The sequence below is a fragment of the Lithobates pipiens genome, unplaced genomic scaffold, assembly GCF_037356315.1.
Source record: "Lithobates pipiens isolate NorthernLeopardFrog02 unplaced genomic scaffold, aLitPip1_a1.2 Scaffold_13, whole genome shotgun sequence".
Classification (NCBI taxonomy): Eukaryota; Metazoa; Chordata; class Amphibia; order Anura; family Ranidae; genus Lithobates; species Lithobates pipiens.
In genome coordinates this window covers 362,847,274-362,872,351 of record NW_027507718.1, presented here as the reverse complement: position 1 = coordinate 362,872,351, position 25,078 = coordinate 362,847,274, and the positions used below count along the sequence as shown (strand labels likewise).

Here is a 25,078-nt window from a genome sequence, read left to right as displayed (position 1 = left end):
GGTACATAGTACCTCTACTCATTCACCCCCCAAAAAAGTCAGTGGTAAATACACAATACTATGTGGCAAGTCCTTTAATTAAAAAAACAAAAAAACAAATGACCATGATTTACATCCATTCGTGCCATTTACATCATCCAATGATGCAAACCACATCAATCATGATGCCTGACCCTCACCCACCTGTTGAACAAAAAAATCTGCCTCCCACTGACACATCTGAACCCATAGCTTGACTCTTGCAATAAAGGGAAGGGGTCTCCTGGTGATGTAACTGATAATATATGGATATAACCATATATGGTCAGTGACATTACTGGGATTCCTATGGTCATATCCATATATACATCAGCATGGGGACAAGGTGCTTTGCCAAAGGTTCTCCCTTGGCAAGGTACCCCTTTCTCCTATGTTGATGACATATGGCCTGGTATGCTTCAGGGAAGGGGCGGCAAGCTCCTTCCGCTCCTTTTAATGACTACCCAGGCTACATGCTCAGATAAGGGTCAGGTAAGGATATTAAAGGGGGGCTCACACTTTTGCTTTTTTGTTTTTTTGGGTGAAGTTAGGAAGTAAGGAATTTGGGTATGCTATTTTTTTATTTTTTTTTGTATGTAATCCCCCTTAAAATTTATACCAGACCTAAAGAGCCTGCTATGAATTGTGTGGAGGACCTCTCCATGCTGTTTGTTTATGATCACCTGTCAGCTGATGTACCGGGAGTAGGTGAGTCAGGCGAATGTTGGCTCCCTAACAACCAGGAAGAAGCTTTGACATTTAGGATTGGTACTAATACCACTGCTAAATGGTTTGTTTGACACTTACTGTGGCAGGTGCAACCTACTTTCTCCACTGCAGGTGGAACTCAACTGCAGCGGCAACACAAGGGGAAAAATATCAAGAGGAACATGGCTCCTGATTCGATGCTCATGTGACTCTAGCAGCTATCTTGGGCCAGATAGAGCCTATTTAAGGCCCTGGCTCCCAGGCTTGGCGAGCATTTCCTGTGTGGGTAGCAGTGTTGGTCATCTTACTTTAAAAAAGTAATTAGTTAAGTTACAATTTACTTCTCCCAAAAAGTAATTGCGTTAGTAACTCAGTTACTACATTGGAAAAGTAATTAGTTACTCAGCAAAGTAACTGTGACAGGGGTGGCAGCGGTGGTACTTGATGGGTGGCAGCGGTGGTACCTGGGGGGGTGGCAGTGGTGGTGGTGTACTTGGGGGGGTGGCAGTGGTGGTGGTGTACTTGGGGGGTGGCAGGCATCGGTGGTACTTGGGGGGGGGTGGCAAGGGTGGCGGTGCCATCCTCTCCTACCACCACCTCTGCCTCTTACTGATCCCATCCCCCACCACCACTGATCTCATCCCTACCGTATCCCCCCCATCACCTCTGTTGTAGAAGTGATGGTGGGTGTGTAGGGATGGGATCAGTAAGAAGTAGAGGTGGTGGAAGACTTGGAATGGATCGATTGCACTGCAATTCGAATCGTCAGAAAATCACTTACTTGAATGCCTCCAGGGATGCCTTTCCTCATGGGGAGAGAGACCCTCCCCTTCACTCGATTGGTGTCAGCTGGTCAGCTGACTTCATTTTTCAGTGTCCGCCCCGCCTCTCTACATTCTCTCTCTGGGGGGGCGGTCCAGACAGTCTCTCTGAGTCTCAGCCTCTTCTCAGCTCAGCGGGCGAAAGCCTCCCTCCCCTGGGCAGAATGAACGGCCAGGCAGCGCGGCCACGGCGGGCCTCCCAGGCGGTAGATGTAATTGCGGTAACGCCGCCCATATAATGGGAACTGAGTTACCATGAGGGGAAGAGTAATCAGTTAGATTACTCGTTACCCTCTAAAGTAACTGTGTTAAGTAACTCTGTTTATTTTAACTGAGTTACTTACATCACTGGTGGGTAGTGAAGGGATAGGTCACCCTTCTGACAGGGACAGTAATTAGTGGCAGGGACAGATTCCAGATGATTAGGGAAAGGATAAGGACACACCATCCTACCTGGAGCCCTCCCCATTTGGGTCAGACCTGACCAGGCTGCATTCTGCTCCTCAAGACAGATGCTCTGCCCACATCTGAGATCTGCTCTGCTACACATTGATGTCACTTGACGTGAGTATTACCAGTCGAGTGCTTTCCCGCTGGGTTTTTTGTGAATTACTGGATTCTGCATAAATACAAGTTCTGTTCTATACAACCAGAGTCTGTGTAATTATTTCCGCTGCACCACACTGTACCTCGTCACACTTGGCGGCAGTCGGCAGGATATGTCCCTTTTTGCAGCAGGTGCAGATGGAGGAGCAGGCAACATCATGGCACCGCTAGGATCGGCTCTGGCCCTGGTGCCAAAATGTAATGTCTCCAACTTTCCCCTGGCTGAGCGAGCAGAGAGACTTGAAAGTGCTGTGTGCCTGTATCAGATTCCCACCCAGCTCATTGCAGAGCTGGCCATTAAGTCAGAATGGCAGTGTAGCTGGAGGAGGAAGTCAAGAGAAACAGGGTTTATCTGTGGTTTCTTTGGGCCCCTGAAACAGGGATATGGTTGGTTGCACTGGATCCAGGTGACCCTAGTGGTCATCTTGGGTGAGCAGAGTCTTTTTAATCCCCTGCTCCCAGTTTTTTTTTTCATGCATGTGGTTAGTTCGGGAACAGATCCGTAGTTTGACAGGGATGGCACTAGAGGTAGAGAGATGTTCCGGAGAAGTAGGGAAAGCCTAGGGCCTATATCTAAGCTACAAAAAGCTTTCCTTTGGGTTTGGACCGGCCAGGCCGCATTCTGCTTTTCTCAACAGATGCTGTCTTCTACTCAGGCCTACACAATACTGACCTGTACCAAGGTTGTTGTGAGTGCACCAAATGGGAGGGCCTCCGTGCTGGGACTGTTGTTCTGTTTTCAAGTTTCGCAACACATCATTTTGTGTAATCCGAGACTCTGGGGTTTATTTACTAAAGGCAAATCCACTTTGCACTACAAGTGCACTTGGAAGTGCAGTCGCTGTAGATGTGAGGGGGACATGCAAGGAAAATAAAAAAACAGCATTTTTGCTTGTACATGATTGGATGATAAAATCAGCAGAGCTTCCCCTCATTTCAGATCTTCCCCTCAGATCTAAAGTGACTGCACTACCAAGTGCATTTGCAGTGCACTTGTAGTACAAAGTGGATTTGCCTTTAGTAAAAAAACCCTCTGTGTGCTTTCTGCCGCTGCATTACACTGGAGCTACCCAACACACTGGTTTGCTCCTTCGCTCCAAATACACACTGGTAGGTTATTTGACTGCTGTCTAAATTGGCACCAGACACCATACAAGCCTAGCATGTAATAAGCCATAGCAGCTTCAGCGTAACTCCATCCAGGCCACGTCCCCGGCATGTTTCCCCCCACCCATTAAGCTTAGTCAGGGGTCAAGTCCTTGGGAAAAAAGTGTGGGAACTCCCACCCAAGATCCACTCCCCCACCAAAAAAATAGGACATCGGGGCACCTCAGGGCACGGGGCACCTCAGGGCATGGGGCACATCAGGGCACATGGCACATCAGGGCACATTATGGGGCACATAGCACATGAGGGCACGTAGTACATAAAGGCACGGGATACATAAGGGCATGGGGCACATCAGGGCACATAGCACATAAGGGCACGGGGCACATAAGGGCATGGGACACATCAGGGAACGGGGCACCTCTGGGCATGGGGCACATCAGGCCACATAGCACATCAGGGCATGGGGCACATGGCACATCGGGGCACATTATGGCACATTACAGGGCACATCAGGGCAAATTATGGGGCACATCAGGGCACATTATGGGGCACATTAGGGCACATTATGGGGCACATCAGGGCACATAAGGCCACGGGGCACATAAGGGCATGGGGCACATGGCACATCAGGGCACAGGGCACATAGCACATCAGGGCATGGGGCACATAGCACATCAGGGCATGAGGCACATCAGGGCACTTGTGGGCACATCAGGACACATTATGGGGCAAATCAGGGCACATTATGGGGCACTTAGCACATCAGGGCACATTATGGGACACATTTGGGCACATAGAACATTAGGGCATGGGGCACATAGCACATCAGGGCATGGGGCACATTAGGGCACGTGGCACACATTATGGCACATTGGGGCACATTATGGGGCACATAGCACATCAGGGCACATTATGGGACACATTGGGGCACATAGCACATCAGGGCATGGGGCACATGGCACATTGGGGTACATTATGAGGCACATCAGGGAACATTATGGGGCACATAGCACATAAGGGCATGGGGCACATCAGGGCACAGGGCACATCAGGGCATGGGGCACATAGCACATCAGGGCATGGGGTACTTCAGGGCATATTATGGCACATTATGGGGCACATCAGGGCACATGGCACATCAGGCACATAGCACATCAGGCACATTATGGGGCACATAGAACATCAGGGCATGGGGCACATCAGGCCACATGGCACATCAGGGCACAGGGCACATCAGGGCATGGGGCACGAAGCACATCAGGGCATGGGGTACTTCAGGGCATATTATGGCACATTATGGGGCACATCAGGGCACATGGCACATCAGGCACATAGCACATCAGGCACATTATGGGGCACATTGGGGCACATAGCACATCAGGGCAGGGGGCACATAGCACATCTGCTGATGTGCTATGTGCCCCATGCCCTGTGACCTAATGGGGCACATTAGGTCACAGGGCATGGGGCACATAGCACATCAGGACATGGGGCACATCAAGGGGCACATTACAAGGCACATCTGGGGATCTTACTAGCCAGTATGCAGAGTAGCGTAGGAAGCGTTTGTCTGTAGTAAGTTCTCTCTCTCATGTCACCCAGCACTGTTCGCTGCCCGGCGGCCCCTCATCTCTTCTCGTCTATCCCAGATGATGTCACAAACCAATGGGGATAGACGAGAAGAGAGGAGGGGTCACCGGGGAGCAGCGCTGCATGACATGAGAGAGGGAACTTATTACAGACAGGCACTTCCTGTGCTACTCTGCATACATCTCAATCGGCTCGGGCGGCTCTAGTCCTGCAAAGGGAACGGCGTTCCTGCTGTGAAAAAAGTGCAGGGATGCCGTTTCCATGCATTGCCACAGGAATCGAGCCCTGGGCTTAGTCATGGAGGTAAGGATATCCCTGTGATAGGAAGGGTATATATTGCATCATGGGCCACTATGGGATCAATTAGCAAACTAACAGGTGACATGGATTCGTATAACTATCAGACACTTTTGGTCTTCTTCATGTGTGAAAAACATATTATGTGTTGGCATGGATTTTAGAGTGCTCTTTATTTTCATTCTTGTGTAGCAGCGGCTCCTGAAGAGCACGCGCTATGCGTTTTTCAAAGTTAAAGTTATGCCTGAACTGCAGTTTGGTTTGGATACAATTGTCTAAATTAGACTTCGGCATCAGTCTGACTGGACTGTGAGATGTTCAGCCTGGCCACAGGGGGCACTGTCTCTTTGGCAGGCATGGAACTATGGTCTGGTTAGGTGCTTAAGTTAATCTCTCTTGGAGCCCGCCCAGTGGGAGTGGTGCTCTCGCTGTGCTTTCTGGGAGAGGGTATTTAAGATGCGGACGTCACGTGGTTTAGGGTTCTGTTGCAGAATGATGTACTGACTTCACGGTCCTGGTCCTCCTGACCAACCCCCAGGAAGGCTATGGCCTGGGGTACGGATCCACCCGATTTTTATGTCTCGGGGCTGGCTAGCCTGAGGCAAGGAAACTAAAGGAGGATTCTGAGGTGGTTGGGTACCGTCTCCGGTTTGGTAGAGACCCAGTGACTTCAAGCATTCCAGGGGAGGACACTTCAGAAGAAGACCATGTACAGGTTGGTTTCTTAGTAAGAGCCTGGAAGGGCTGAAGTGCCCAAGAGAATCCAGTCTCGTAGATATCGCCAAGCTGGCTGAAAGATCCAGGTATATGAGTGTTCTTCAAGTTTAGTTTTCCTACCTGTTCTACAACAACGTCTGTGGCAGAGACATTATCTTGTACGTTCTACAACAACGTCTGTGGCAGAGACTTGTTCCTGAGTAAGCACCTTGTTGGCAGCTAGGCCTTGTGAGAGAGAGACTGTCCAGTAGGGATGAGCTTCGTGTTCGAGTCGAACATACGTTCGAGTCGAACATCGACTGTTCGCCCATTCGGCGAATTCCGAACGTTATGGGCCGTTCGCGCCAAATTGGTGTGGCGCTCACGGCCCACAATGCACTGCGCCATCGCAGTGCATTGCTGGCTCATGATTGGCCAAGCATGCATTGTGACCCCGCATGCTTGGCCAATCACAGCGCCGGCAGCGAGGAGAGCCATGATTGGCCACAGGCAGGATGCCTGTGGCCAATCATAGCTCAGGCTGTGTAGTACACGCCCCACACTATATAAGGCCACCAGTGCGGCTGCCTTGTGTAGTGTGTTGGCGTCTGTCCACCTATATAGCTAGCTATATTTCTCTTTTTTAATAGAGCTTGCAGTCAGTTGTAGGAGATTGTGCGTGCTGTCTGCATGCCCTGAACCCAGTATACACCGCTATATCCACCTATATAGCTAGCTATCTTGCTCTTTTTAAATAGAGCTTGCAGTCAGTTGTAGGAGATTGTGCGTGCGGTCTGCGTGCTCTGAACCCAGTATACACCGCTATATCCACCTATATAGCTAACTATCTTGCTCTTTTTAAATAGAGCTTGCAGTCAGTTGTAGGAGATTGTGCGTGCTGTCTGTGTGCCCTGATCCCAGTATACACCGCTATATCCACCTATATAGCTAGCTATCTTGCTCTTTTTAAATAGAGCTTGCAGTCAGTTGTAGGAGATTGTGCGTGCTGTCTGCGTGCCCTGAACCCAGTATACACCGCTATATCCACCTATATAGCTAACTATCTTGCTCTTTTTAAATAGAGCTTGCAGTCAGTTGTAGGAGATTTTGCATGCTGTCTGCGTGCTCTGAACCCAGTATACACCGCTATATCCACCTATATAGCTAACTATCTTGCTCTCTTTAAATAGAGCTTGCAGTCAGTTGTAGGAGATTGTGCGTGCTGTCTGCGTGCCCTGAACCCAGTATAAACCGCTATATCCACCTATATAGCTAACTATCTTGCTGTTTTTAAATAGAGCTTGCAGTCAGTTGTAGGAGATTGTGCGTGCTGTCTGCATGCCCTGAACCCAGTATACACCGTTATATCCACCTACATAGCTCTTCTCTAATTGAGCCATCTGCCATCTGCAGGAGTTAGTGGATGTTGTGTGTGTCTCCAGCACAATATACACTACCCAAATGCTGGTTTTCCCATCTCCCTTCAGGCCATTACCATGTCTGGAAGGCCAGCAAGGAGAGGCAGACAGGCGCGAGCCGATAAAAGAGTGCAAGCAGGCTCTGTGTCTAGAGACAACAGTGCTGGTCGTGGACGTGGTGCATCGTCATTATCAGCATGTGACCATGGGACACGCTTGTCCTTCTTTTCGGCAGCTGGACATGTTGAGCCGCAACATGCCAACGACTTGGTAGATTGGATGACCAAGCCCTCTTCATCCTCCTCATCCTCTCTCACCCAGGCTCAGGGTACTAGCAAAGCAGCTGCCAACGCATCGTCTTCCCTCCTCTCAATGTCATCATCAGTGACTCCTTCCCTAGACCCACCACGTCCTCCTGAGGAGTCTCCTGAACTCTTTGAGCACAGTGTTGGATACATGCTCCAGGAGGATGCCCAGTGTTTTGTAGGCTCTGATGATGATACTCAGCTAGAGGAAGGCAGTAGCGTGAATGCAGAGAGAGGGGATGCTCAAGAAGGACAGCAATCTGGCAGTCATGTTCCACAAGCTGCAGCATACTGCCAGGTTTGCTCCAGCGATGAAGAGGGAGGGGATGATGAGGGCACTGACTCCATGTGGGTGCCTGGTAGGAGAGAGGAGGAGGAGGAGGCACATGTCCAACGAGGCAGGATGCCCTCCGGGGGCCAGCTTAGGGGCAGCACACCGACTGAATCACACCGCAGAGCTCCGCCTGTGCAGGGCGCTGCCTCTGCGCGTTATTCTAAAAGTTCTTTGGTGTGGGCCTTTTTTGAGACGAGTGCATCAGATCACACCGCTGCTATTTGCAACATATGTCTCAAGCATATCTCGCGTGGCCAAAACATCAGCCGCTTGGGCACCACATGCTTGACCAGACATATGTTGACCCGCCATGCAGCTCGTTGGCAAGCGTACCTCAAAGACCCACACCAAAGAACAAAGCGGACCTCTCCTTGCTCCTCATCAGCTGGGATCTCCAACCCCACTAGACCTTCAGTCCTCTCTGAAACCTGCTCTGAGAGGAATGAAGGTGTAGAATTAGGTGTGTCACAGCCAAGTGCTTCCGAGCACTCTGCTAGCAGTATACTCACGTCCGATTATAGCAGGCAAATGTCCCTGCCCCAGCTGCTGGACCGGCGAAAGAAGTTCACTCCCAGCCATCCACATGCCCAGCGGTTGAATGATAGCTTGGCTAAATTGCTAGCACTTCAACTGCTGCCTTTTCAGTTGGTAGACTCGGCCCCCTTCCGTGAGTTTGTGCAATGCGCGATTCCTCAGTGGCAGGTCCCCAAACGCCACTTTTTCTCACGAAAGGCAATTCCGGCTCTCTACTGGCATGTGGAAGGCAATGTCCTTGCCTCGCTGGACAGGGCGGTCAGTGGTGAGGTGCATATTACCGCTGACTCATAGTCCAGCAGGCATGGACAGGGACGTTACCTGTCTTTCACGGCCCATTGGGTCACTCTTCTGGCAGCTGGGAAGTATGCAGGACAAAGTGCAGTAGTGTTGGAGGTTGTTCCGCCACCACGCCTCCAAAATGCTACTATTGGTTGTGACACACCTTTCTCCTCCACCCCCTCTTCTTCTTCTTCCTCCATGGCCTCTTCCAGTGCTCTGTCCTCAGAACCAGCGGTGCTCTGTAGGCGTTCCAGGGGCTACGCAAGTACGCAGGCAAAACGATGCCATGCCGTGCTTGCGCTGGTTTGTTTGGGGGACAGGAGCCACACTGAGGCGGATGTTTTGTCAGCTCTGCAGGGGAAGGCCGAGAGGTGGTTGACGCCACGCCAGCTTAAGCCAGGAATGGTGGTTTGCGACAATGGCACCAACCTCCTCTCCGCCCTCCGACAGGGACAACTGACCCATGTGCCCTGTGTGGCTCACGCCCTTAACCTGGTGGTGCAGCGGTTCTTGGGCAGGTACCCGGGCTTACAGGATGTCCTGAAGCAGGCCAGGAAAGTCTGTGTGCATTTCCGCCGATCATTTAATGCCTGTGCTCGGCTGGCTGAGCTCCAAAAGGAGTTGAACCTGCCCAAGAACCGCCTTATATGTGACATGCCCACCAGGTGAAACTCAACGTTGGCCATTCTGCAGCGGCTGCACACACAGCAGAGGGCCATCAATGAGTACCTGTGCGACTACGGCACCAGGACAGGGTCAGGGGAGCTCGGTTTTTTCTCACCACGCCAGTGGGGCATGATCAGGGATGCATGCACTGTCCTGTCACCGTTTGACGAGGCCACAAGGATGGTGAGCAGTGACAGTGCATGCATCAGTGACTCTGTACCTCTTGTCCACCTCTTGGAGCATACGCTGCGTGGAATAATGTACAGGGCACTTGAGGCAGAACAGAGGCAGGAAGAGGAGGACTTCCTTGCCTCTCAAGGCCCCCTTTATCCAGACAGTGTTCCTGCTGTGCCACCCATCACACAGGAAGAGGATGAGGAGGAGGAGGATGATTGTGTCAGCATGGAGGTGGAGGCTGGCACTCAGCATCAGCAGCAGCAGCAATCTTGTAGGGATGATTTACAGTCCCAAGAAATCCGTGGACTTGTACGCGGCTGGGAGGAGGTAGCTGCGGATCATGTTGTCCTTAGTGACCCAGAGGACTGCGGACCGAATGCCTCAGCTAACCTACGCTGCATGGCCTCCCTGATCCTGCAAAGCCTGCGGAAGGATCCTCGTATTCTTCGGATCAAGGAGAGGGACCATTACTGGCTGGCCACTCTCCTTGATCCACGGTACAATTGTAAGGTTGCCGACCTTATCTTGCCGTCGCAGAGGGAGCAGAGGATGAGACATCTCCGGGAGGCCTTGCAGAAAGGTCTGTGCAACGCGTTCCCAGAGACTGGGAGGTTACAAACTCCTGGTCCTGGACAACATGTTGCTGAGGCATCGGTCAGAACGAGCGGTGGAGAAGGTGGCCATCTGACCGATGCTTTCAGACAATTTCTTAGTCCGCAGCCCCAAGGTATGATCGGTTCCAGCAACCATCGCCAGCGTCTGATTTACATGGTGCAGGAATACCTAGGGGCAAGGTCAGACTTGAACACCTTTCCCACCGAAAATCCTCTGGCTTACTGGGTCTTGAGGATGGATCACTGGCCAGAGCTTGCACAGTATGCAATTGAGCTACTGGCCTGTCCTGCATCCAGCGTTCTTTCGGAACGCACCTTCAGTGCTGCTGGTGGCTTTACCGATCACAGGGTGCGCCTGTCCACCGACTCAGTTGATCGACTGACCTTCATGAAGAAGAATCAGTCTTGGATCACCCACAGCTACCAAGCACCTGAAGCTGATGTAACCGAATAATTTTTTTAGAAATATCACATCCCTTCAAGACTGCCTATGCTGATGCTGAGTGACTGTCCTGTTATGTTGATTGTCTATCCTCTTCCTCCTTCGCTGATATGTTGGAAGAACATTTTTGGTTCTGGGTGATGCCACCAGCCCAATTTTTCTGCCCCTGTTTAACAGGGGCGTTTAATTACAATTTTTGATGCAATGCTTTGCAGCAGGGCCCATTCCTGCACTACAACTAGAGTATATGGGAGAGGTTGCAGTGTGGTGGCACCAGCACCAGTGCCTAAGGCCCAATTTTTCTGCCCCTGTTTAACAGGGGCATTTAATTACAATTTTTGATGCAATGCTTTGCAGCAGGGCTCATTCCTGCACTACAACTAGAGTATATGGGAGAGGTTGCAGTGTCGTGGCACCAGCACCAGTGCCTAAGGCCCAATTTTTCTGCCCCTGTTTAACAGGGGCGTTTAAAAACAATTTTTGATGCAATGCTTTGCAGCAGGGCTCATTCCTGCACTACAACTAGAGTATATGGGAGAGGTTGCAGTGTCGTGGCGCCAGCACCAGTGCCTGAGGCCCAATTTTTCAGCCCCTGTTTAACAGGGGCATGTAATTACAATTCTTGATATAATATTTCACAGGAGGGCCCGTTCCTGTGCCCACCCAGAGTAACTGTGAGGACTTATAGTGTTGTGGCACCAGCACCACAACCACCAAAGGTCAATTTTTCTACCACTGTTCAACAATGGCATGTAAATTACAATTCTTGATATAATTGTTCACAGCAGGGCGCTCCAGCACCCACCAAGAGTCACTTTGAGGGCTTACAATGTTGTGGCAAAACCAACACCTTGTTCCACCATTTCTGCAGAGCATATAGGGCAGGCCCCTACATTCAAACATCCAACTTACAAACATCTCCTACTTGCAAACGGAAGGAGACAACAGCAAGTGAGATGAAAAAAGACGGACGGCAAAACAAATTATACAGGGGTGATAACCCTTCCCTATGTTTTCCAAAAAGCTTAAAAATAGATTTTTTGACTTGAGCTACACTTTAAAAATGTATCAGTTGAAAATTACAAACAGATTCTACTTAACACAACAAACCTACACAGTCCCTGTCTTGTTTGCACCGCCTGTATACTGCTGTTCTGAGTATATAGGGCCTGGGGGCCACACGTATTTCCTTTTTTTAATATGGGTACGGGGTTCCCCTTAATATCCGTACAAGACCCAAAGGGGCTGGTAATGGGCAGGGAGGGCTACCCATGCCATTTTTCTCAATGATTTTCAACCATATTGCAGGAACCAGATATAACATTAAAACCGCAAGCAGTTTTAAATGACGTTATTTCCGTTAAATGTCATTTTGTGCAGGGACTGTTCTAAACACGGGAAACACGTGGCACTTCACAGGCATACTATAGACACCCCCCAGGCACGATATTTAAAGGAATATTTCACTTTTTTTTTTCACTTTAATCGTCATTAAAATCAGTGCTCCCGCCAAAACGGCCATTTTTAAAAACATTTTAGGCATTGACCCATGTCCCCTGGGGCAGGAGCCAGGTCCCCAAACCCTTTTTAGGACAGTATCTTGCATATTAGCAGTTAAAATTAGCACTTTTAATTTCGAACGTTCGAGTCCCATAGACTTCAATGGGGTTCTAACGTTCGTACGAATTTGGCGTCCGTTCGAAAGTTCTGGTGCGAACCGAACCGGGGGGTATTCGGCTCATCCCTACTGTCCAGCTTGAGTGAACATCCAGTTGCAAATGGCTATTCTCTGGATGCAGTCAAAGTAAGCAAGTTCTTCAACATTTTGACTTTGTCACTAAGAGTACATGAACTTTCTTTCCAACCCTCTGATCCCAATTTAAGAGACTGTTCATTGTCTACGTTTTGCAAATAAAATCCATTCAAGTGGATCTGTTGTCGGTCTCTCGAGTTACTGGGCCATCTACCACGGGACACCCCTAGATGTGAAACCAGGAGAACAGAAGGTAATGGTAAGCCCAAATCTAACCAGCAGCTCCTTCGGGGGTAGTGCTACACTTATTTTAACTTTTTGTTTTCATTCCTGATGGGGGATCTTCCCAATTTCTTCCTTAATAGTTTGGGAGTCACATGCGCTTTAAAATCCATGCCACAGGCGGTGGTTGCACCTGAACGACTGCAACATACAGGGATATACAATGTAATACTGACATATAATCACACATAGGTTGGACTTGATGGACTTGTGTCTTTTTTCAACCTCACCTACTATGTAACTATGTAACTATATAACACATGATATATTTTTGCTACACATGAAGAAGACCAAAAGCGTCTGCTGGCTATACAAATCCATTTCTATTTTTTATTATCCTGTGCAGCACTCTTTGTTTTCCCTCTCTCCCCCTCTTTAGCCTTCGCTTGTTTGTTTGCTAATTAATCACCATAGTGGCTCATGATGCAATATATACCCTTCCTACTACAGGGTTATCCTTAAGACCCCTTTCACACTGTGCCGCCACCGGTGTCTGAGGTAAAGCTCTGCTATTTTTAGGGCCGCTTTACCGTCGTTTTAGCGGCGCTATTCGGCCGATAGCGGGGTGGTTTTAACCCCCCCAGCAGCCGAATAGGGGTTAAATCCACCTGCAAAATGCCACTGGATCTGTGTTTTGCCGGCGGTATCACAGCGCTGCCCTATTTAGTTCAATGGGGAGCAGCGGTGGCGAAGCGGTTAATTCAATGCTCCAAAGAAGCTGCTGGCAGGACTTTTTCTGACGCTAAGCCAGCGCACCTCTCCAGTGTGAAAGCCCTCTGGCTTTCACACTGGAGTGAATGGAGCAGCTGTTTTAGGGTGGTTTGCAGGCGCTATTTTTAACGCTATAGCGCCTGCGAAACGCTCCAGTGTAAAAGGGGTCTAACTCCATGGCTAAGCCCCGCGGGTGTGGTGAAACATGTCTTATATAATTTAGGGGTCATACTCGTGAGCACAGAACAGCAAAAATTAGCCAAATGATTCTTTCTGCAATTTCTTTTTTTTTTTTATTTCTGCTTTTTTTTTCCCCAAGTGCAACAAGAGGATATTCTTCCTACAGGCTTGTTACCTATGCAAAGTGACATAATTGAAGATTATGCTGGGGATACTATAAAGGAATTACCAATGCTGAGGTAAAACATGTTACTGTTACATATTTAATGCTCTGCTACGAATATTTTGTCTTATAAATGTCTTTTATGTGAAGAATGTTGGGACAATGTTGTGTTAAATTTCATGTAAACCCAATCACTAAAATCTTATATGAGCTTAACTTGCTGTTGTAATTTTAAAAGTAATTTTCAATATTTCTAAATCTGGAGCTTTCTTCAAATAATACCTGGTAATTCTGTGAAGAAAGTCCTTGTTTAGGCCCTCCCTGTTAAATATTCACAGCTCTCTCTATCCCTGTCGTCTAAGTGTGTCCATGTGTGCCCACTCTGCCACACTGGCTTCCAATGAAGACTGCAAGTGCCTTTTCAACACACATTATGCAGACATGCTCTACTGTTGTCACCATAAGGAAACCCTTAGGCCCCTTTCACATGGGACGTATCCGTAATGATCCGCCCCGTGATGATCCGCTTGCTCAGCGGGGATCGCTCTGTTTATCCCCGCTGAGCCGGCGGATGACAGGGCGGTTCATGCACACTGCAGGGACCGCCCTGTCAGATCTCCGCTCTCCTCTATGGGGGATCGGATGAACACGGACCGGAAAATGGGAATAGGATTTTCCCCCTTCAGCAGAATCGGACCATAGCAGAGACGGACGATATCAAGTGTCTACGGATGTTCATCCGCAGACACCCGCTATCCCATAGGAATGCATGTATGTCCGTATTTCATCCGCAAACGGATGGATGAAATACGGACATACGGTCCGCATGTGTGAAAGGGGCCTTAGTGAGTGCATGTAGACAGGAAGCTGCTGAAAAGGGGCTGCAGGAGAGCACTGAAATAAAACAAAGTCTAAAAAAAAAAATGAAAAGTATGATTTTTTATTTTAATTCGAACTCTGGGCCCATATACTGGAGAACCAGTGTTGACTTTTCTTTGTGAACCGTAGACATAAACAGCAAGATACCAACACATGTGTTTATTCCAACAAACTGTCAGATATTGCTGGTAGAAAGCTTTGTATACTGCCCTAGTCATTTAAAGAATCCTCTAGTCATTGCCTAGATCAGGGATATGCAATTAGCGGAACTCCAACTTTTGCAAAACTACAAGTCCCATCATGCCCCTGCCTCTGGGTGTCATGCTTGTGGCTGTCAGAGTCTTGCTATGCCTCATGGGACTTGTAGTTCTGCAACAGCTGGAGATCCGCTAATTGCATATCCCTGGCCTAGATGTTCATATAGTCCAGCTGACTGATTATAGTGCCCTTATCTTTGCATAAACCTATTTAGTTAAATAGTTTTTGCTTGTATATTCCCACATATTCAAAAACCACATAGAAAAAAGACAGATTATTTTAATTTTGAAGCAGTTATAAATAATCAAATATATTGTATACTGGTTGATTTAATACAAACATATATTTATAGTGGGTTGTCTGGATACATTTAATAACCTTTTTTATTAATGTCCACAAAAAATGCTGCATTAATTTATTCTTTATTTATTTATTTTCTCATAATTTAGCGAAGATCCTGTTTTTTGTTCACTAGTAAATAAAAAAACATATGATGAACTTAAGCACTGGCATACAGGTCGGCTACTAAGTGACGACTATGACAGGACAAAGAATGAGCAACATGGTAAGGAGTAAACAGAACAAACTCGTATCGTATTGATGTAATTACTGATTAGGTATAATAAAATCACATAGAAACTCAATTTAACCATTTCAGCTCCGGAAGGTTTTACCCCCTTAATGACCAGGCCATTTTTTGTGATACGGCACTGTGTTGCTTTAACTGACAATTGCGCGGCTGTGCGACACTGTACAAAATTAAAATGTATGTCCTTTTTTTCCCCCACAAATAACGTTTTCTTTTGGTGGCATTTAATCACCTCTGTGGTTTTTATTATTTGCCCTATGAACAAAAAAATACCCGCAATTTTGAAAAAAAAAAACAATATTTTTTAATTTCTGCTATTTCCAATATTTTTTTGTTTTGAAAAAAATATAATTTCTTCATCAATTTGGGCCAATATGTTTTCTGCTACATATTTTTGGTAAAAAATCCCAATAAGTGTATATTGATTAGTTTTCACAAAAGTTATACTGTCTACAAACTATGGGATAGATTTTAGGGACTTTATTTTTTATATATTTTTCACTAGTAATGGCGGCGATCAGCGATTTTTAGCGGAACTGCGACATTGCAGTGAACAAATCTGGCATGAAGGGACACTTTTTGGGGACCAGTGACACCAATAGAGTGATCAGTACTAAAAAAAACGCACTGTCACTATATAAATGACACCGGCAGGGAAGGGGTTAACACCAGGGGCGATCAAGGGGTTAAGTGTGCTCCTAGGGAGTGCTTTATAACTGTGTGGGGAGTGGCTGCATTAGAAGAAACGAGAGATCCATGTTTCAGCTTAGCTGAAAAACAAGATCTCTCTTTTACTCCCTGACAGAACAATGGTCTGCCTTGTTTACATAGGCAGACCACCGTTCTGCCTTTCCTCCGAAAGATCGGTGGTTCCCGACGGCCATCATGGCCACCGGACCCACTGGTTGGCTCCTGCTGTGCCCCCTAGATCGCGTGCACAAAATCACGTTCAGGTACGTGATTTTGCCCTGTCAGGCCACCCTGCCGCTGTATATATGTAGTGGGCGGTCCGGAAGCGGTTAAAGTAATATAAGTTAATACAAGTTTTATTGTAATTGAGCTAGAAGTAGAAAACCAATCAACCCTCTGCACATTCCATAACCAGTTCCAGACTTTGGGCATGCCGCATGCTAGACAGGCCCCATGAAAACTCCTGCAAAGTACTCTACGTGTGCCTAGAATATCCAGGCAGGGTTCCCACACTTTTACACCTCTCAAGCTTGTTCCCATGTGCACCAAGGTGTGACCGGCTCGGAGGAGAAAGCAGAGCTTACGATCCTATGATCAGGAGACAATAATGGCTCTTTCTACTGGAATGATCACTGTGACAGAAAACCACAGTGGTCATTCTGTGTAACTTTGTAAGGCTATGTTCACACATATGGGCGTGCGTATTTACTTTCAAAAAGTTTTTATTCATTTCAAGATAACAATACAACAAAAATCGGAAGCATAGTATCTCATTTGAACATACAGATATTAGGTTTTAGTCAAGTAGGCACAAATGCTAGGCAATGTAAAACTTGGGCAAAATGTAAAATGTACAGTTTGGCCTATATACCATTTATGTTTGGTCATGGGGGGCATAGATGCAGAAGTAAGGTTTTTCGTTTCGGCACCTGTCTCCCCCCCACCCCCATTGGAATGGGCGTGCGTATTTCAGTCGCACATGTTCCCGCATCTACAGGCACCCACAGCCAAAATATGCTGCTGCAGACATAATTAATCTAAAAGATGCACAAAACCAATGTCTCAATAGTGATCATTACAAAAATATGTGTGTTTAACCACTTCAGCCCCAAACCATTTAGCTGGCCAAAGACCAGAACATTTTTCTGCGTTTCGGCACTGCCACGGTTTAACTGACAATTGCGCAGTTCTTTTTTTCCCCACAAATAGAGCTTTCTTTTGATGGTATTTGATCACCCCTGCAATTTTTATTTTTTAGCGCTATAAACAAAAAAAGAGCAAAATCTTTGGAAAAAAATAATTTTTTAAAACATTTTTTGCTATAATAAATATTCCCAAAAAATATATATAAAAAACATTTTTTCCTCAGTTTAGGCCGATGCGTATTCTTCTACATATTTTTGGTAAAAAAAATGACAATAAGCGTTCATTGATTTGTTTGCGCAAAAGTTATAGCGTCTACAAAATACCAGTGCAACTTTTTTTTATTATTCCATTTGGCAAGGAGCAGTGATTTTTTTTTTTAAAGCATCGACATTTACAAAGGAAAATGGTTTTAAATTGCTGGCAAAGAACATTTTCCTTCTGACTTCAATTTAAGTGGCCACAGGGATTCTTGAGCTTGCAAGAAATGTTGGTTACAGCGGTGGTTGCTAGGGATGCAACAGGTACCTCTGCTTCCTTAGGAACCATTGACATGAAATACAACTTCTATATATGACGCTTGGCATTTTCTAAACAGTATATAAAACATTTCCTCTATCATCGGAGTCTGTTCACTTCACTGGGTATATGTGAGGGTTTACATCCACTTTAAAATAATACTTTAGAGGCATAAACATTACAGACACATTAACAGCAGCACCTGATCCTAGCAAATAATACAACCTCTGCACCAAAGAAGAGAAATACTTATAAAACCAAAGACAAAATACTCCAGCAATCATAAACTGGAAAGATATCTAGCTAGCAGGAACCTCCAATATTATCACTCTCCATAATCAGCATCCAGGTAAGGTCTATAGTCCAGCTTCGCATTGAGTCTCTCCTAATCTGGTCATTCAGTCAGGGTCTCACCAGGTACTCCTCAGTCACATTTACTTGTCAAACTCCTCCGTTAAGCTCTCCCAGTTTCTCTCAGTCAAGCTCCCCCACCAAACTGGCTATCAAGTCAGGGTCACCCGCAGTCAAGCTCGCTTCCTTCAAGTTCCCCATCAAGCTATTTTTATGCTTCTTCTCTCCATTCGCTATCATTGAGAAATTTCCAATTGGTTCAAACTGCACAATCAAATCTTTCTCAAGAAAGGGATTGGATGGGCTCAAGTCTACATTGCTATGATGTTTAATTAATATTAAAGGGGTCATGGCATCTGCTGCAGGGCTTACAAGATCTAAAGGTTTGTTAGCCTATTTCCTGATATAAACAGTCAGCCAGCTTTGCATCCCAAAGTCCCATGAGTTATGGTGTCAAGGAGTCTGTAAAATAGCCATCACCTATATTCAATGGCCCTCTAAAGGCAAAGGGTAAACTCCATTACCATGCAAAACTTTTCACTTTAGTATGTTATTAAAGGCACCAAGAAGACACTTTTGTCCTCTGAGAGACAGGAAACAGTCTTGTAAGCACAAAACAGGCCCATATATCATAATACCATAAAATATATTCATGCTTATTTTCCCTATAAATATACATTTTATTGGGTATTGCGGTTTCTTACATTCCCCCCTTGAGAGCGGACAAATCAAGGATTAGAGAGCCCACACGTTTGTCTAATTAATTAAGCTCCCCAATAATGCAGTTAGAAGTTGGACCTGCCAACACTAAGGGAAATGATCCCAACAGTTCAAAGTCCATGATTGCACCATTTCTTCTTCAGTCTTCTTGGAGTATTGCTTTCAACTTAGGACTCATTTTGTGAATTGGTGCACACCTGGAGAGTGTGGTTTGCTGAGACAGAAGTGCCTTTTATCAAAGAATTAATCTATATTATTCTATCTCCATTATTTAAACCCCTCAGCCACTAGATGAAACCTTTGTCGCTCACTGATCTTCTCATCCCAGGAAGTGCGTTTGTAGGCATTTTTTACAGTCCTTTTTTTATTTGACTTTGTGAAGCATAGTACTATAGTACTGTAATCCAGTTGTGTGCAGGAAAGTAATGCTTTTTTTTTTTTTTTTTTCGTAAGACAAAGCCCCACAGACTTAACTTAGATCTAGGCTCTCACTCTCCACAAGGTACTCATTGTCTGTAAAGCGAACACCAGTCACTTGTATTGTATCAGTGCCATCCTGGCCAACATAAACACAGCAAGGGCATAGTTGAATCATATTTTTCCACTTGACAGTGTAAAAATTGTCTCAGCTGTAGCTTCTCTTCTGGCTGTAGCAGCATAGTTATCAGGCAACAAAACAGATTGCAAGCAGGAAATTCAGTAGTGCATCTTTGCTCAAGGATGAGAGGCTCCATATCATCTTTGGAGAAAGCTGTGCAAGTCTGCAAAGCGATATCAATGGATTCCGGGTCCCCAACTATCTATTGCACAAATGTGCGTTTTATGTCTAAAAACTAACATATCTATGTCCCCTCTAGCTCAGCACTGCACACCACTTGCAGTCTGTTTAACCACTTACAGACCGGACCATTTTGCTGGTCAAAGACCAGACCACTTTTTGCGATTCGGCACTGCGTCGTTTTAACTGACAATTGCGCAGTCGTGCGATGTGGCTCCCAAACAAAATTGACGTCCTTTTTCTCCCACAAATAGAGCTTTCGTCTGGTGGTATTTGATCACCCCTGCGGTTTTTATTTTTTGCGCTATAAACAAAAAATAGAGCGACAATTTTGAAAAAAACGCATTATTTTTTACTTTTTGTTATAATAAATATCCCCCAAAAATATATAAAAAAACATTTTTTTCCCTCAGTTTAGGCCGATACGTATTCTTCTACATATTTTTGGTAAAAAAAATCGCAATAAGCGATTATTGATTGGTTTGCGCAAAAGTTATAGCATTTACAAAATAGGGATAGTTTTATAGCATTTTTATTAATAATTTTTTATTATTTTTTTTTTACTAGTAATGGCGGTGATCAGCGATTTTTATTGTGACTGCGACATTGTGGGGGACCCATCGGACATTTTTGACACATTTTTGGGACCATTGTCATTTATACAGTAATCACTGCTAAATAAATGCAGTGATTCCTGTGTAAATGACACTGGCAGTGAAGGGGTTAACCAGTGGGTGGCAGTGTAGGGGTTAAGTGTTCCTAGGGGTGTGTTACTAACTGTGGGGGGGGGTTGGGCTTTCATTTAGTGAACACTGATCTCTGCTCCAATCACATGGAGCAGAGATCAGCGTCACTAGTTGCTAGGCAGAATGGAGAAATGCTGTTTACACGGCATTTCCTCCATTCAGCCGTCCCGTGAGACGATCGCGGGTATGCCCGCGGCGATCGAGTCCGCGGGTCCCGCGACCGGACTCACGGGGATCCCAACCAGCGCGGGAGCGCGCCGCCGCCGGCGCGCTCCCGATGGCAGGGCGGCATTGAAGATTGGACGTACCTGTACGCCAATATGCCTGCCCGTGCCATTCTGTCGACGTACATCGTCGTGCGCTGGTCGGGAACCATTTAAACAATCAAAATAAACATTTGCTAGTTCACACCAGACGCAGTTCCGTTCGCTTTTTTTCTACACAAAATGGATGCTCAGTGTTTTCAATGTATTCCAATGGCTCTAGTTCACACCATGTAGTCAGTTTCAGGTCAGTTTCTGCACTGGAAACTAACCAGAAACAGACTGCATGGTGTAAACTACAGCAAATGAAATACATTGAAAACACTGTGCTTGCATTTTTAGTGCAGAAAAAAAGCGCACAGAACTGAACGGAACTGCATCTGGTGTGAACTGGCCCTTATACATAAATACAATTAAATCAATAACACAAAAAGCTTTCTAAAATGCCTTGTTACTTAAAAAAACAAAAAAACAAAAAACAGACTGAATGCTCCTTTCACTTTTTTACTCTTTCTTCTACCTTAGGCTGGATTCACACCTATGCAGTTTTAGTACTTTTTGCATTTTGCAGATTTGCACTACAGTCCATTTAACATGGGTTTTCTATGGAACACGTTCTATAGTGCAAACCTGCAAAATGCAAAAAGCACTAGACTTGGGCAGAGTGATTCATTTTAGTGAGTCGAATCATTTGGATCAGTTCAGTGAAATGATTCGAATCACTGAATCGACTCACCACTCTTTCTTCAAAGCTAAGAGTAAGGATTATAACTGCAGTCCTTTGATACACTCAGTAAGTACAGTAAGCATATTAGATGTTAAGTAACTTTATTTTGCTGCAATAACTATTCTATAAACTCTGCAATACAGCAAAAAAAAAAAAAAAAAAATGATACTTTGAATTATGCAAAAATACTAACATAACCAAATATTAAAATTATAGCTTGTGAGCACTGAACTCTACAGACTGAGTCATTCATAGATTCAAGAGTCATGCTGATGGGTCATATATGCACAGTGCATTTTAAAATACAGAATGATTGTGTGCTCTTTGTGATTTAGGGTTCAGTGCGCTGTGCGACATCTGTGCAAATCACATGCAATGTCTGTGCGATGCAAATTCAGCCATACAGATTTGTATGCTCTGTCAGCTCTCTGCTCTCCTCTATGGGGGATCGGATGAACACGGTGCTTCTGTCTGTGTTCATCCAATCCGCTCTGCAGACGGATAGAAGAATAGGATTTTCCTCCGTCTGCAGAATCAGACAATAGCAGAGACGGACGATATCGGGTGTCTGCGGATGTTCATCCGCAGACACATGCTATCCCATAGAGATGCTGTATGTCCGTATTTCATCCGCAAATGGGTGGATGAAATACGGACATATGGTCCGCATGTGTGAAAGGGGCCTTAGTGTGAATCAAGCCTTAGTCAGGAACAGCAAGAAGCATGCAGTCTGTTAAACCAAATAAAACATGTTGTCACTTTGACATAATAATTAAAAAAAAAAGGAATTCAAAGGAAAAGAGCAACCCCAAACACTGCATGAAGCACACACAATGTGGACAAACAAGGTTTTTTCTTTACACCAATGGATGAGGCTTCAAGCAACCCCCCTCCCTTGACATTATCATGCCAATGGCATCTCTCAATAAAAACAAAAAAAAAATGAATTTTCTCGTTTTAGCTTTACCCAGCAACTCTCTTTCAGGTGGGCTAATACTATAAATGCTACAAAAATAATTTGGAATTTGAAAGTTTTCCACCTGACTTTAAACATATACCAAATCATGAAGCCTTAGCCTTGGAAACACAATAATCTATCAAGGTCCTCCAGAATGTACCATATACTGAGGCCAAATCTCAGAGCAGTAGTTAAATCGTAATCTATGCCAGGGATATGCAATTAGCAGACCTCCAGCTGTTGCAAAACTACAAGTCCCATAATGCCTCTGGGTGTAATGCTTGTGGCTGTCAGAGTCTTGCTATGCTTTATGGGACTTGGAGTTCTGCAACAGCTGGAGGTCCACTAATTGCATATCCCTGATCTATGCCAAAGAACATAAACCAGAAAAACCTGTACCACACATCCAATCCTCTAAAGGCTTTTTAACAAAAGAGTGGTTCACCCAGTGTGGTAGGTTTGCATAAATGAAGCCACCTCCATTTTCTGCACTTTAAGCTCCTCCATAAACTGATGCCTTTCTTGCTTTAGCTGACTATTCTCAGAGTGAAACCTCAATATTTGGGTTGTAAAAGGCTCCCGATTTGGGCAATTATAGATTTTTCCCACCTCGTAGAATACACTTCATTGCGCCTTGGGGCAGTCTTGGGGTATCAAGAGTTCCTCTGCTTACTACTGCTATCAACAAATCAATACCATGCAATGTGCCAACTCTTTGCAAGCAAAGCACCCCAGAGCTGGCCTCCCTGTGTAGACCCTTCTCTGAGCATGTTATGACTGAGACACATTACCATAACTGGAATCTCGAGACCTCACACTCTCACCGTCTGAGGAACATTCACCAACAACAGACTCATCTGATGTACTAACTGTCACCGTATTACTATTTTCCCCTACATGGTCAGACCTATTTTCTATTTGCACGCCTGAGTAGGTCTCAACAGCTGTTACAAAACCATTGTCTAAATATTCACCATAGACCTTACTTGCAGCAACAACCGTACTCTGCTTTTTAAGAGACGCCATCTCTGCTAAACATTGAGAATGGCCAACCTTTGCCCATTTGGGGCATATCTCCCATATAGCAGCCTGGGCATCACTCAAACATTTCTTAACAAATGTAATCTCATTGCACAAATTTGTATTCTCATAAGCAATATGCTTACACTTAGCGCTAAATGCAGCAGCCTGCTGGGCAAGAAATTTCAAGTTCTCAAATTCAGCTTTTAAAAACTTCTCCCAGTTTCTGCTTCTGCTAAAATACACATTTGTATTGCTCTGCTATCCAGCCAGCAGCAGAAAAAAGGGTATACTTTGCATTATGCTTATTCAACCTTTTGCCGCTAATCATCTCATGCATCCATTTTTTTGCCTGCAGACATGGATCAGTAGATTCCCGCATGGCCTGAACAATAGCCTCAGTGTCATTTATTTGTGCCACTTTTTTAAAATTCTCTCCATTATTCTGACAAACACAATTACTCAACAAAAAAGCCACCAATACAAGAGTAATGCCACCAAATACTTCTGCTTGTTGCACAACATGCTATAACACCAAGTTACAGAGAAAATACTCATACAGTGCAACACCAATCCAGAGAACAATTCATAAACAAAATATGGCAGCCCCAGATATGCATCTAACTTGCAATATTACTCCACACAATCCACTAAGGTTCACAATAATTGAGCAAATTCACTAGCGGCACTCAAAAAACCCTTATCAGCAAACAAAACTGTACATAAAATTCTAGATACAATGCACCACATTTATGAATATGTATTTCAGTCCCCAAGTCCCTCCTACCTGGCTTGCCAAATATGCAATTTCTTACAGTGTTCACAAGCATAATGTATTTAAAGGCCTCAATCATTTCCCACTTCCCTTCTTTGCTCAAGCCCATAAATATAAAGTTCCTGAAGTCCTCTCTTATGTTTTAACCCTCAGGTCTTCCACTTTTTTATACCCTAGACTTCCATTTTTATTGCCTGTCTCTGGACATGTTCTATTCTATTAATATCTTTTTGGATGTGAGCTCTCCAGAACTGGACACAGTATTCTAAAAAATTCTAACTAAAGATCTATATTAGGGAATCAGGATCTCCTTTCTCCTGTTGGTAATTCCTCTAGTGATGCACTCTTGAATTTTGTTTGTTTTTCCACCTGCCTGATCACACTGTTTGCTCATTTTGCAAAAATTCCCCAAACAGATTAAAAAGAAAAGGACACAGTACAGAGCCTTGTTGTACATCTCTGTTCCCATATATCCCATAGTAAACTCCGCTTTTTGACTTGTGTCTACAGGTCTGTAATAAGGCTTATATGTAGGTACAGTGAATGTCTCCTAAACGTGTGGTGTTTAAGAGATATTCACGCTTAAAAGCAGCTGGTGTGCCAATCATTCAAAGCACTGTGAAGCGACCCTGTCTTCTGTGCACATGCGTGGGAGTAACAACATTGTGGTATGCCCATTCAAATAGAAGGAAAGCATGAAAATGGATGGAAGCGCCGAAAGTGACAGCATGCTGCTGAAGGGCTTTATATTAAGGTATGCCTGTCATAATGTAATAGTGCATACTGACACATTATGGCTTAAAAGGCCTGGAGGCCGAACAGTTTTTTAAATTTAACCACTTCCGGATATACGTCCTAACTTTGAAGAGGGATATCTTTGTTATGGCAGCAGCTAGCTGCCATAACCCTGGTATCCTCTTCTTTGGCGGGCAGTCCAGTTTACAATAATAGTGGT

The 25,078-nt window shown here is 45.3% G+C and overlaps 1 protein-coding gene across 2 annotated transcripts in view; it reads left to right on the top strand.

Moving 5' to 3' along the window:
- LOC143975136 (putative ATP-dependent RNA helicase DDX60) overlaps positions 1-25,078 on the top strand; it is a 595,575-nt gene that overhangs the window by 190,043 nt on the left and 380,454 nt on the right. For both annotated transcript variants that reach the window (XM_077477174.1, XM_077477173.1), the window contains exons 11-12: positions 13,684-13,783; positions 15,294-15,409. In XM_077477174.1, the coding sequence (XP_077333300.1) occupies positions 13,684-13,783; positions 15,294-15,409 (216 nt within the window). The remainder of the gene's footprint in view (positions 1-13,683; positions 13,784-15,293; positions 15,410-25,078) is intronic.